The 13,705-nt window shown below is 33.6% G+C and overlaps 3 protein-coding genes across 5 annotated transcripts in view; 2 read left to right on the forward strand and 1 right to left on the reverse strand.

The window, feature by feature from the left end:
- The window catches only part of LOC134268046 (cytochrome b-c1 complex subunit 2, mitochondrial-like), a 48,939-nt gene that overhangs the window by 22,339 nt on the left and 12,895 nt on the right, over positions 1-13,705 (forward strand). The window lies entirely within an intron of this gene.
- Positions 3,477-7,736, forward strand: LOC134268035 (conodipine-P1-like). The gene is made up of 2 exons (XM_062750238.1): positions 3,477-3,918; positions 7,024-7,736. The coding sequence occupies exons 1-2, from the start codon at positions 3,733-3,735 to the stop codon at positions 7,237-7,239; spliced, it is 402 nt and encodes a 133-aa protein (XP_062606222.1). The 5' UTR covers positions 3,477-3,732; the 3' UTR covers positions 7,240-7,736.
- Positions 8,667-13,241, reverse strand: LOC134268037 (multiple epidermal growth factor-like domains protein 10). Of its 3 annotated transcripts, none has more exons than XM_062750240.1 (6): positions 13,022-13,241; positions 12,807-12,865; positions 10,218-10,370; positions 9,732-9,782; positions 9,434-9,524; positions 8,667-9,325 (listed from the first exon to the last, which is right to left on the reverse strand). In XM_062750240.1, the coding sequence occupies exons 1-6, from the start codon at positions 13,147-13,149 to the stop codon at positions 8,836-8,838; spliced, it is 972 nt and encodes a 323-aa protein (XP_062606224.1). In that variant the 5' UTR covers positions 13,150-13,241; the 3' UTR covers positions 8,667-8,835. The 3 variants fall into 3 exon arrangements, with proteins under 3 accessions (XP_062606224.1, XP_062606223.1, XP_062606225.1); XM_062750239.1 differs by having other exon boundaries at positions 8,667-9,328; XM_062750241.1 differs by lacking the exons at positions 12,807-12,865; positions 13,022-13,241 and adding an exon at positions 12,281-12,292 and having other exon boundaries at positions 8,667-9,328.

A 13,705-nucleotide genomic window follows, 5' to 3' on the forward strand; every position in this document is an offset into this window, starting at 1 on the left:
ACGATAAATTTACAAAAATAATGGGATTCATGCTCGAAACGTTCGAGGGTCAAAATAATAATAGGAGAATGGAAAATGCAGATTACTTCACATCCGTTTCGTACATTATTCGCTAACCAAAAACGAACACAAACGATTGTGTTACTATATCCCCTCCAATTCCGTTGCGAGGGGATAACAACAATGACGTCTTTACAGGAATGTTTTTAAATGTTTTAGGACAAACGCAACGTAGTTTTGAACTTAAATTTCTTATTCCTTGTATAATTTTAAAGTTCTAATTATCTAAGCACCTTCTTGTGATTTAATTTATTTTGCCTGGCGATACTATAAGGATATGGAGATAACGAACAGTATTCAATCTCGAAGTCCATAAAACAATACAAAATTAGAGCAGAGCAAACACGGACCCCCGAAACATCAGAGGTGGGATCAGATGCCATGGAGGAGTGAGCTTCCCCTGCCGACCGGTCACACCCGCCGTGTGTTCCTTGTCATGATCAGGAAATAACGGGAAAAAATCCGTCGTCAATTCAGTGTATAAATAATGAACTAACAATTGGTATGAAAAACGTCAGTCAGCATTTGACTCAATGATAAACTGTATTTGCTGACAAGGTCATTGTATCGACCATAGAACTTCCGAAATGATGACTTTAAACGAGACTGCTGATATTCTTGTTTCGTCAACTTGCTTGTCAATAATTTACCTCGTTTTAGAAATTGTTCATACGTAGAGCATGCTCACCTCCAAATCAAAATGTGAAAAACCAGCTAAAACTATATTTATAATAAATCTTCTTTTGAAAAATACAAGACTTTTTTATCATTCTATATCTAGATTAAACTCCTTGTAATGGAAGCTGGTTTTTTGTGTACGATCACCGTATGATATTATGATTTTGATTTGTGAACATCTTAGAAAATTATCAGTGAGAAAATTGCATTGTAGAATTTATGTACATATACTTTGCATACATGCATGTCCTTATAAAAAGTACAATTAATTTTACTATATTCATTTAGGGAACCTATTATCGCATAAGTCGCAGAACCTGTGATAGAAGATTCTATGAAAATATGCGGAGAATATGCAGACGACAGAAGTGGTATCTGCGCCTGCGCTGTTTTAGATACGCACTTGTTTACTTTACGGCCGTTCGAGTCGCAGGGCAGAAGGGATATAAGAAAAGATTACCGTGGCAGCACTGTAGATTGGTACGACACTGTTTGAAGTAAATAAACCAGTCCTGAGTCGAATGATTTAATTAGGCAGCAAATTAAAATGTTCTCCATATTAAATAGTTTACAATATGCATTTGAGTCTTTGTTTTAAAATCCATATCATACACATTGATCCAAATAATGAACATGGACATACAAGATTGTCAGTTATCATTTTAGGATATCATCATTTCATATGAACAATTCAGCAATCCAATTAAAGATTTCCTCAAATAATTAATGATATCGTAAGTTCTGAAATGATGCCAGCATTAATTTCCTTGTTGATATTGTGAATTAATATGCCGCATTAATTTGCACGATACATTCTTGCGTATCGAATCAACTGACAGATATATATACATGTACACCCCGTATGCAAGTGGTGAAGGTAAATTGCTGCATACGAGAAGCTGATGATTGAAAAGTTAAAGTCATCACGTTTATGAAAAAGCTTGATGATGTTGTATGTCTTTTTCCAGTAAAATATCCAAATATGACAGATATATCAGACTCTGTGGTATCTTTTATTTCAAGCTCACCTGGATATATCGTATTGACCTAAGAATGGAAATAACCATTGTTATTTGACAATACGTCGTCGATATATCTAAATGTCGAGTTTTCTTCTTTTCACGTATAAGATTTTGGACAAATTCTGCCTCATATGAATACAAAAATAAGTCTGTTAATAACGGGGCGTAATTGGTACCCATGAGAATTTCAATAGATTGTTGGAAGAACTTGTCTAAAAAAACACACACACATAGAAAATGTCGATCAGAAACTCAGTCATATTTTTAATAAGAAATTAGAATATTTTAAGCAAAATCATATTTGCAAATGACCAATGACAAGGTTAATAAATTAAAGAGTTCTATTTTTATTGAAAAAGCAGCTTCAATGATATAAAAAAGCATGGAGCTTGGGGAATGATTGTATATAAAGTTGAAAGTCGTAAGATTTAATGCAGTTATTTTTGTAAAATTTTGTGATTTCAAATTTTTCAAAAGCTCCTTGAAATTTCTAAGTATCTACACCTGATTCGCACATCTTCTCAAATCTATTGTCGCAAAGCATTTCTAAAGTTTCTCCTCACGATTTTGAAAAAAATTAGTGAGGAAAGAAAGATGCTTGGTATAGAAAATTTATTGTAACCCGTTAGGTACCATTGTCTGTAAGGATTTTTATGAAGTTTTGGAATTCAATATAGATATTGAATTCAAAATGTTGGTTGTTGGGACTTTTAAAAATATCCAAAACTGACATGATTTTGAAGACTTTTTAAAGTCTAAATCAAAACATTTTCTTCACTTTATACAACCATTCATTACGATTGATTTTAAATCTAGCATTTTGATATTATAAAACTAAATCTTCACTAAAAACGGAACTTTTCACACTTTGTGATTTTTATCAATAAAATCACTTCATTGAAAATCACTCTAATTCAATAAACAAGTACATGTACTAATATGAAGTTGGTTAATAAAAAAATATTTTTAAAAATTCTGAAGTTCCTCGATGACAACATTTGAACAGTTTTCGGAGACCAAGTCTTCCAAGAAACTGCTGGACACTCATAGTGCCCCATTATTAGCCGTATATTCATTATTCATATAAAGAGAATTTATTTAAAAGCTTTTACATGAGATAAGGAAAAAAACTGTCAAAGACCTACAATTCGACATTTAGATATATCGATGACGTTTTATCGATTAATAATTGTTATAGAAGTCATATGTCGAGTCGGTATATTCCAGTGAACTTGTAACATTGAATATATTGAATATATAATCTGTTGTATTAACTGGGTGTTTTGGCTGACTTTTTTCATACCACATTGCTGGACCTTTGTATATATATTAAATTTGATTGCGAAATGTCTCGTCTATCTGTTCAATACCTAGGGCCCATGGCGGATGTGACCGTTCAACAGGGGATGCTTTCTCCCTTTATGCACCTAATTTCACCTCTGGAATCTTTCCAGTGGTCTATGGTTATAAGTATTTTATAAAGGTAAGGGATGTGCATGAAAAGAATTTTATGTAGACAAGGATTTATTAAGAATATTAGAATGCAAGAATATTTTGTTTTTAAAAATACTTTGAAACAAAAAAACTTTTGTACATTGTATTGTTTTTTACATGACAAAATAAGGCATTTTATTTTCAAAAGGAAAGAATCAAAATCATACGAAGCATTTATTGTGTGCTCTTTACAGATCAAAACAATTTTTACACTGATAATTCACTGATAACTAGCTAACAGAGAAGCCTATCGGTGACACACTTTTGTTTGATTCATTGGCCTATTTTGTCACACATTACTACTTTTATTTTCCATTTGAAGGGTCAATGCGCCTCAAGAATTTGACAAGTGACAACTTTTATTGTTCATACTATTGGTCATATTACTCATGATCATATGTATCTCAATTCTCCAATTTCTTAGTTTTTATTTTTGTGGCCCGATTGTTGTCATGATGTAGCTAAATATGCCTGGAGGATGGATCTAGCACCTTTGTTCCTCTATCTGTGGCTGTCCTCTTTGATGCTGTTTTCATCTGGCACTGATGCACAATTACCTTGTACCTATAACGTTAACGGCTGCTCCATTCCTGGAAACCTGCCTTTTTTCTATAGGAGTATTTTCAGACCAGCATGCACCCTGCATGATCAGTGCTACAGATGTGTAAGTGATCATTCAATCTCTTAAATTGAAAATAGAACGACAATGCTTAGCGTAATATGTGATGATGAATAACGTATATCGAACTCGAATCTACTATAGAATCTTTAAACCATGGTCATAGATTTGAATTATAAAGCGTTGGTTTTGTCTAGTATGTCAAAGTTTAAAAGAAGATTGCCTTTATCAATTAGCATTAAACAATGCTATTTACAATCTGCAATATTTTTTTTTTAATTCCATTTCACAAAAAAATTATTTAAATAATTATATCAATAGACAATTGTCATTTACATGTAGCAATTTGTCATAGAATTTAAAGCAATATGAAATCTTTTAGATTTCTTTTTAAGAATTAGAAAATCTGTTAAGTTATGTCCTTTTTTTTTTTTTTTACATAAAACACCAGAAGACTTTTGTTGACAGGTAGCACACTGCAAACTGCATAGCATGAAAGAGACAGGTTAATTCACTTCTTGCATAATTGTACTTTATTTAGCCCCTTTTACTTCCGACATAGATCTGTATTTTAGAAATATTTGAAACTTTTCTGCGAATATCAACATATTTTATAGATAATCTTCAAAAAAGGACGAAATTTTTAAAATGGTCTTCAATAAGACATGAAATTTTTTTTTTAAAAATCGCCTCTTTCAGCTAGCAAGTTTATTTAAAAATTGTCAGGCACATGATCCCACCTGTGGAATTGCCGGGGATATTTTATTCTCTGTTCACTTATTTGTATTGCTTGTAGATTTTTATATCCCCGTAATCAAAGATTTGGTGGTACATGTATATAGTTTTTGTCCTATCTGTCTGTTTGTCCGTAAAAAATTGAACCTTGCTCCTATCTTTTGAGTTGGTGGGCTATGGCTTTCATATCTCACGGTGTATTCCTTGAGAAAGACTTTCAAATTTAACTTCTTCAAACTTCAAAAGTTATGATCTATTTTTGTAACGGAAAGGTAAGGTAAACCTTGATGTTTGACCCATTTTTACAGAAAAAAAATAACAAACCTTAAGTAACTAAAAGTAAGAAAAAACAAGGTAAAGCTAGATGTTTGACCAACTTTTACAAAAAACTAGAGGTACTGTGAGCAATGAGCTCACTAAATAATACCCCCCGCCTCCCATATGAATATAATGGCAGTATCCATGTTTTGCTCTGGAAAATTCAAAATATATGTCAGATCAAAAAGTAAAATAGGAGGTGCACAATGGCAATATGTAATAAAGATTCTGTGAAAGTTTCATTAAATTTCCTTCATTGGTATGAGAGGAGTTGCGGATAAGAGAAGGGTACCCCAAAGCGTAACAGACGGACGGACGGACGGACGGACGTACAGACGGACAGAATTAACGATTACTATATACCCTCCCGCTTTTCAAGCGGGGGGTATAACTAGAGTTACTGTGAGCAATGAGCTCACTTAATGATACTCCCGCCTCCCACATGAATATTATGGTAGTATCCATGTTTTGCTATATGGGAAATCCAAAATGTGTGTCGGATCAAAAAGTAAAATAGGAGGTGCACAATGGCAATATATAATAAAGATTCTGTGAAAGTTTCATCAAATTTCATTCATTGGTATGAGAGGAGTTGCAGATAAGGGATGGGTATTCCAAAGCGTAACAGACGGACGTACGGTTGGACCACAGGCCTTTGGATCGCTTAAAAAAAATTGTGTGTGTAAAAAAAAAATAAAGGTACTGAACTCTTACACTGGGTACCCAATTTCACTAACAAAATATTTTTTAATCAAATGCTCTAAAATTTTAATTTCTATTTAAATCTATTCATAGATAAAAAGTCTTCATTTCTATCAAATTAAGCTCATTCCGAAATTCCATATATTTCTTGAGATATTCTGAAATCAATTTCAAAAATGACCTACTTTCTTTTACTCGACATTAGCTTGGGCCCCTGGTCATTCACATGTAAACAGACGGTGTCTGAAGTGCGGCGAAGAGTTGCATAGTATTTGCAAAATCTTTCAACAATTTAAAGTTAATTTCTTACTCCAGATTGTAACGTTAAGTCCCTAATAATATTTCTTTCGCGAAAAATTAATTTGAAAACGTCTACATCAACAACTACCGCCATGTTGATTATGAATGTAAACTAGAGGTACTGTGAGCGATGAGCTCACTAAATTATACCCCCCGCCTCCCATATGGTTTTAACTGGTGAAAAAGTCCATGTTTTCCTGTGGCCGGGAAACCCAAAATATGTGCCGGATCAAAAAGTAAAATAGGAGGTGCACAATGGCAATATGAAATAAAGATTCTGTGAAAGTTTCATAAAATTTCATTCAGTGGTATGAGAGGAGTTGCGGATAAGAGATGGGTACCCCAAAGCGTAACAGACGGACGGACGGACAGACAGACGGACGGACGGACGGACGTACAGACGGACGGAATTAACGATTACTATATACCCTCCCGCTTTTCAAGCGGGGGGTATAATGAAGCCATGGTAGAACGATTTTTTCCCGGAATGCATTATATACCTTTCGATTTTCAAAACAATTAGACCGCTAAAATGTTGTTTGTGACTTAGTTACACCATATGATTAAATTAAAGAAAAACCTTGGAAAGCTCGAATGCAAATGAGCAAATATTCATTGAGTTTAGAATAAATTCCGGGGAAAATTTGTCCCGTCGTTCCCGCTTTACAATTAGTGAAGGCCCAAGCTGATGTCGAGTAAAAAAATTAAGGTCAATTTGGGAATTGATTTCAGAATATCTCGAGAAGTATAAGGAATTACGGAATGAACTTTGGTAGTTATGAAGATTGTTTATATTTGAATAGATATTGAAAGAAAGTAAAATTGTAAAGCATTTGATATAAAAGAATTTTATTGACGAAAGTCGGTACCCCATGAAAAGAGTTCCATACCTTTATTTTTTTTAACAACATCTCAATTTTTTTCTAAGCGATCTAAAGGCCTGTGGGTTGGACAGCCAGACGGACGGATGGACGGACATAACGACTACCATATACACTCCCACTTTTCAAGCGAGGAGTATAATAACAAACGTTAAGTTACAAATAATTTTGACCTTTTGACCTTGACTTAAAAATTCTTGTTTTTTATTTCCAGGGATCCTATCCACTCTACCTCGTCTCCCGAGAAAACTGTGACATTAGGTTCCATAATAACATGCTAGGAATCTGTCTGGGACGAGGCTCAGTGGACATGTCTAGTTGTTTGACCTTCGCCAGAATTTACTACTTGGCTGCTAGATTTGGAGGAACATCACGTTATAGAACATTACCAGATGCTCATTGTGGACTGGTACCACACTGCATGATATGAAGAAGACGGTGTATTTAAACTGCTCGCATAATTGTTGTTTATTCAACTCCTTTTATTATCGACATGGAACTTTGCATTTTACACATGAAACTTTTTATTATGTTGTATCAACACATTTTATTTTTTGAACGGTATTTGTAAACGATGTTTTCAATAAGACATAAAAGCTTTTCAAATTACCCCTTTTAGAAGACAATTAGATTTAAAATTGCTCATAACCCCTTGGAGAATATAATATTTAACTATTTCAATAAATAGGATGTCTTTGAAATTTGATTGGTATAGATTGATAATGTACCGTCATTTTCAATATTAGAGCTCGTTTGTGAATAGGAAGAGACCACTATTTACAAGAAACTGCAACTAAGACTTCAAAATATAGATAAGTTCTACAGTTGATGGTGCTGTAATGAAAATACAAGAAGTTAAGTCAATAAGTCTGTGGGTACTTTGCATTATTTATTTTATTTGGGAAGTAACTTCCTTTTTCGATTAAATCTCCCTATCACCTGCATATGCTGCATATGGTGTTTAGTCCCGCACGTGTTGCAAATTAATTGTCATGCTTTTGTTTCGTGCTCAGTTTGTCTATGGAATGCCAGGTCTTCCTAAGACTCACGGCGGGGATACTCACTCCTCCTATACACTGGATCCTACCTCTTGATTTTCTGGCACTTTCATTTTATGCTCCTTTCAGAGATTTGTTTTAAAGGTATCAACTGCGCCCTTAGAAAATCTATTTTTGTATTCATACAAAGCAGAATTTGTCCAAATTTCTTATATGTGAAAAGAAGAAAACGTTTGCAGTGGCGTTCAACTCGACATTTATCTATATCCACGGCGTATTTCCATTCTTATGTCGATAAGATATATCCTGGTGAACTTGAGATAAAAGATACCACAGGGTCTGACACATTTGTTTCATATTTTGATATTTTACTTGAAAAAGACGTAAATGCTAATCTAACAACCAAGCTTTACGATAAACATGATGACTTTGCCTTTTCAATCGTCAACTTCCCTTACTTATGCAGCAATATACCTTCATCATCTGCACACGGAGTTTATATATCTCAGTTGATTCGATACGCAAGAGCATGATCTACGTATATGTATGAACCGTTTTTAAAACGAGATAAATTATTTGCAAACAAGTTTCTGTAACAAGAATATCTGCATTCAGCAGTCTCGTTTAAAATCATAATTTCGTAAGTTCTATGGTCGATAAATGAACCTTGTCAGCAAATACAGTTTATCATTAAGTCAAATGCTGACTGACGTTTTTCACAATAATTGTTAGGCCATTATACACACTGGATTGTCGACGGAATTTTCCGTTATTTTCCGTTCATGACAAGGAGCAAGTCGTGTGTGACCGGTCGGCAGGGAAAGTTCACTCTTCCATTGCATCTGATCCCATCTCAGATATTTTGGAGGTCCGTGTTTGCTTTTCTCCATTTTTTTATAATTGTTTCAAGGACGTTTTAGCTGTAATACTGTTCGTTATCTCGTTATATTTCATTGAAGGTTTTGTATAATGGAATACTGTTCGTTATCTTCAGTTTTTTTTTTCATTTGGCATTGTAAGACTTGTCTTTATTCGTACAATTCTTCCTGGCTCGGTGGGTCGGCGTGGACGTAGTCCGATGTAATGTGTTTAGACTGTAGTTTCGGTTGATCGGTACCTATGACCTCTAGGTAGGTTTGTCTTGGTTTACTCGTCATGACCAGGTAAGACTGTTCATATTTCTTGGTTGGTGATGACGATTTTATGGTTTTTGGTTGCACAGAATTGAATTTATGTGGCATTTTACTCATAATGTCTGCTTCGTTTAATTTGGAATAATTTGTATTATAAATCCCAGTTTGTTTGTTTTCCGCATTCTTTCTTTGAGGTCCAGAAGTCACAGGCTCTAAATAGTGCTCGTCACGTGTTTCTGTCATGACCTTTGGCTCTATATAATGTTCCATTTCATCCTCGTTTGTCACTTTCAGGTCGTTTCTCTTCATAGCTTCGTAAGAATGTAATGTTTTATTTTCCATTTTTAAATCTGTATCCATATAAGCATGTAGTGGCCTTTTCGTGCTGCTGTATTGAAATTAAAAATCAAACGTACATAGATTATAAGTAAAAGTTAAACTAGTAGACAAAATGTTAACCACTTGAAATACTAATTATTTAAGGTTTTGTTACCGTTTGCGCTTTAGTCTGTAGAACTGTACTGTTACTGGTATTATAAAAATGAGAAGGAAACCAATCAGGAGCCCCATAACAATCAAAGCAGCTGTAAATAAACCAATGAAAAGCTCCGTAACAATTAAAGAAACCAATGAAAGGCCTATCAATTAAATAACTGTAAATAAAGCAAGGAAAAATCTCATAAAAATTAAAGGAGCAGTAAATATACGCAAAATAATATATAACAATATAATATGAATTATATTAGGCGTACACAAGTAAGATATGTATGAAAGAAATATACGACGCTTACCTTCGTTTGATTTGCACTGAACTTGGCTAGATTCATTGAATAAATCGAGCTCTGTGAAGACAAACAAATGATGATATAAAACACACCTTAAAAAGATTTCTTTCATTATTTTTTAATAGGGAGAAGGAAGGCAGTTAAATTTTATAAGACCTTGTGTATTTTTTAAAAAGAATACTTTCTTGATTCAAAAATATATCAAACAAAGTATATGAGAACGGAATTATTGTACAGATGTTATGTTTACTGTTTTATTTTTAAAAAAGAAGTTTTCGATGCATTTCCGGTTAAACATAACGCACTTATTCTTTCCACAGTTGAAATATGTTTTTACACTCGAGGAATAATTATTAGACCAATCAATTATTAATATTTCCTACTCAGCAATAAATGTTAATTAATACTAATTTTAAAATACTAGTACTTGAGTTTTTCATTTCCTGAACTCATTTTACTCCGTAGATACATAATGTACTTTGGACGACATACCACTGGGGCAGTTATCTCCCTTACACACACATCCTCTGGCCTTACTGCAGCGCTGTGTGGGGTCACAGTTACACTTCTTCAGACAAAACTGACCATAAAAGCCATCAGGGCAGATTCTGGAGCAGTTGATTCCCATAGTCCCGGACTGACAGGCTATAGTAATAAAGTCATATTAACGCCATGTTGTATATATAGTTTTCTATGAGCTTTAACATGAAAGAAATCTTGACTGACCTTGTCATTGATCATTTGCAATATAATCATAACTTAATTTGTTCTGATTGTATACACAAGTACTCCAATGTTTACTAGTATATAAAAAGCACAGGCACCTGACATTACTTATTTTTCTTTTAATAAAAAATATACCCCTACCTAATAATAAACGTTTATTATTAGGTAGGGGTTTAAGTAACGTCGGGTGCCTGTGATGAAAACTTCCTCGAGTTTCTTAAGAAGAAAAACGTTACTTGATTCCTTTACAACAAAATATTTTTGAAGAACGTGATGACGATAATTTTTCTATCGTTATTTTCCCTCCTTTTTGTAGCAATATGCCTTTATCAGCTGTGAATGAGCTTTATATCTCCATATGATTCGATATACACAAGAGCATGCTCTAGAAAAATTCTAAATGAGTCAAACAAGTTGATGAGAGAAAAAATATTACATTCACCATTTCGCACTGTCAATATAATAAACTATAATAAACAATGGAACATATGGAGACAACGAACAGTATTCAAGATCAAAGGTCCATAAAACACAAAATAGGAGCAGAGCAACATGGACCTCAAAAACATCAGAGGTGGGATCAGGTGCCATGGAGGAGTGAGCATTCCTGCCGATCGGCCACACCCGCCGTGTGCTCCTTGTCATGATGGGAAAATAACGAAAAAATCTGTCGTCAATTCAGTGTATAAATAATGGACTAACAATTAGTTTGAAAAACGTCAGTCAGCTTTTGACTCAGTGATAAATCGTATTTGCTGAATGACAAGGTCTTTGAATCGACCATAGAACTTACGAAATGATGACTTTAAACGACACTGCTGATATTCTTGTTTCATCAACTTGTTTGTCAATAATTTACCTCTTTTTAGAAATTATTCATACATAGAACATGCTCTTGCCTATCTAATCAACTGAGATGCATAAACTCTGTATGCAGGTGATGAAGGTATAATGCTGCATAACTAAGGGCTTGTTGCATAAGTAAGGGAAGTTGACGATAGAAAAGTTAAAATCATCACATTTATCATAGAGCATGGTTGTTAGATTACCATTAATTAACGTCTTTTTCAAGTAAAATATCCAAATATGAAACAGATGTGTCAGACTCTGTGGTATCTTTTATCTCAAGCTCACCAGGATATATCGTATCGACATAAGAATGGAAATTACTATCGTTAATTGACAATACGTCGTCGATATATATAAATGTCGAGTTAATGATGGCATTTATCAGTAAGTCAGATGGTACCTTGCGTTTTTCGTATTCATTTTAAATCCATTTATTTACACACTGGTTATCGACGGTTTTTTCCTTTATATCCTGATCATGACAAGGAGCACACTGTGACATATTAGCAGGGACTCACTCCTCCATGGCACCTGATCCCACCTCTGATTTAAGCTTGAATGAATATTGTTTTTATCTCCATATATTTCATGTCCTATAAACCATTACCTATACATTTACCTCCATTTTGCTTAACTTGATAGAAGATCGTTACCTATACATTCAACGCACAGGCACCTGATTTTTTTCTTTTAATAAAAAAATATACCCCTACCTAATAGTACTATTAGGAAGGGGGTATATTATTTGATTAAGAGAAAAGTAAGTAACGTCAGGTGCCTGTGATTCAAAGCTTATGTTTAGTTAGTTCCTTATGATTTGAGACCATTACCTATATATTTACATGTATCATCCATGTTTAGTTCTTTATGATAAGAAACCACAACCTATACACTGCCTATGTTTAGTTCTTTATAATAAGAAACCATTACCTATGCATTCGCCGCCTAATGTTTAGTTCTTTATGATAAGAAACCACTACCTATGCATTCGCCGCCTGTGTTTAGTTCTTTATGATAAGAAACCATTACCTATATATTCACCGCCTATGTTTAGTTCTTGATAAGAAACCATTACCTATATATTCACCGCCTATGTTTAGTTCTTTATAATAAGAAACCATTACCTATGCATTCACCGCCTATGTTTAGTTCTTTATAATAAGAAACCATTACCTATGCATTCACCGCCTATGTTTAGTTCTTGATAAGAAACCATTACCTATGCATTCATCGCCTATGTTTAGTTCTTGATAAGAAACCATTACCTATGCATTCACCGCCTATGTTTAGTTCTTGATAAGAAACCATTACCTATATATTCACCGCCTATGTTTAGTTCTTGATAAGAAACCATTACCTATGCATTCGCCGCCTAATGTTTAGTTCTTTATGATAAGAAACCATTACCTATGCATTCGCCGCCTAATGTTTAGTTCTTTATGATAAGAAACCATTACCTATGCATTCGCCGCCTGTGTTTAGTTCTTTATGATAAGAAACCATTACCTATGCATTCGCCGCCTATGTTAAGGTAGTTCAGACAACATGACAGCGTTGTAGGATCTCTGTAATGGAAAAAAATAGGCAGATCAAAGATATACTTTTTAAAAATATAGAACTGTAACAAGTGCATAAACAGCTGCTTTTTGAAAAGCAAATGATGTTTCTTATCAATTCTATTTTTATGAATTAATACAATAATTACGTACAAAAATACATACCCATGGCTTGGGCATTGTCCCTGAGGTTTTTGTGAAGAACTAAAATTTATAACACAAACAACCCAAAAGCAAAAGAGACTCATACCAGTGCAATGATAAAAAATATACAAATTATAAGTTCTCTCCATTAATATTTGTTACAGTTCTTGAAAATCACGTAAACATATGTATGTATTTCAAATAACAGTGCACATTTCCTTTATACTCAGAGAATGTTTTATTTCCTCTTGTCATGTTTAACTTGAATAAAATAGATTGCTTCCTCGTATGGAAATCGTTGTGTATTAAAACCTCGACCAAAAAATAAAACTAGGAATTTTACTTCAAGTGTACGCTCTTGTCTTGCCTACTTTCGGACATGTATCCATGAAAACATTATAACTAATTCAAATTATACAATTATTTTTTCCCTAAATATCTCATAGCATTACAATTCACATCATAAAAATAACAACTTTTCGGGAGAATTTGGCCGAATTCAGCAACAACAGCTATTTCGTTGTACGAATACAAAAGAACAAGGCCGACATGTACTAAAATTTCTCCAGCCTAAATGAAAATTTATATATCTTGGTCTTCTCCTCAACCATTCAAAATTTTCAGCGTTTTTAATGTTTTTTTTTTATCTTTCCTTGCTTTCTTTTGAATACTTTAAATTTAAGTTGATTTAAAAAAAAAATAGAA

This window comes from Saccostrea cucullata, unplaced genomic scaffold (genome assembly GCF_032062105.1).
Source record: "Saccostrea cucullata isolate Sc308-1 unplaced genomic scaffold, CSIRO_AGI_Scuc_v1 ctg416, whole genome shotgun sequence".
NCBI classification, from domain to species: Eukaryota; Metazoa; Mollusca; class Bivalvia; order Ostreida; family Ostreidae; genus Saccostrea; species Saccostrea cuccullata.

Coding starts and splice junctions, on each gene's coding strand:
- LOC134268035 (XM_062750238.1), top strand. CDS start 3,733: ATGGATCTAGCACCTTTGTTCCTCTATCTGTGGCTGTCCTCTTTGATG. Junction 3,919..7,023: donor ATGATCAGTGCTACAGATGT/GTAAGTGATCAT, acceptor TTTTATTTCCAG/GGATCCTATCCACTCTACCT.
- LOC134268037 (XM_062750239.1), bottom strand. CDS start 13,149: ATGGAGAGAACTTATAATTTGTATATTTTTTATCATTGCACTGGTATG. Junction 10,371..12,806: donor CATAGGCGGCGAATGCATAG/GTAATGGTTTCT, acceptor TTATTACTATAG/CCTGTCAGTCCGGGACTATG. Junction 9,525..9,731: donor TCAGTGCAAATCAAACGAAG/GTAAGCGTCGTA, acceptor GTTTATTTACAG/CTGCTTTGATTGTTATGGGG.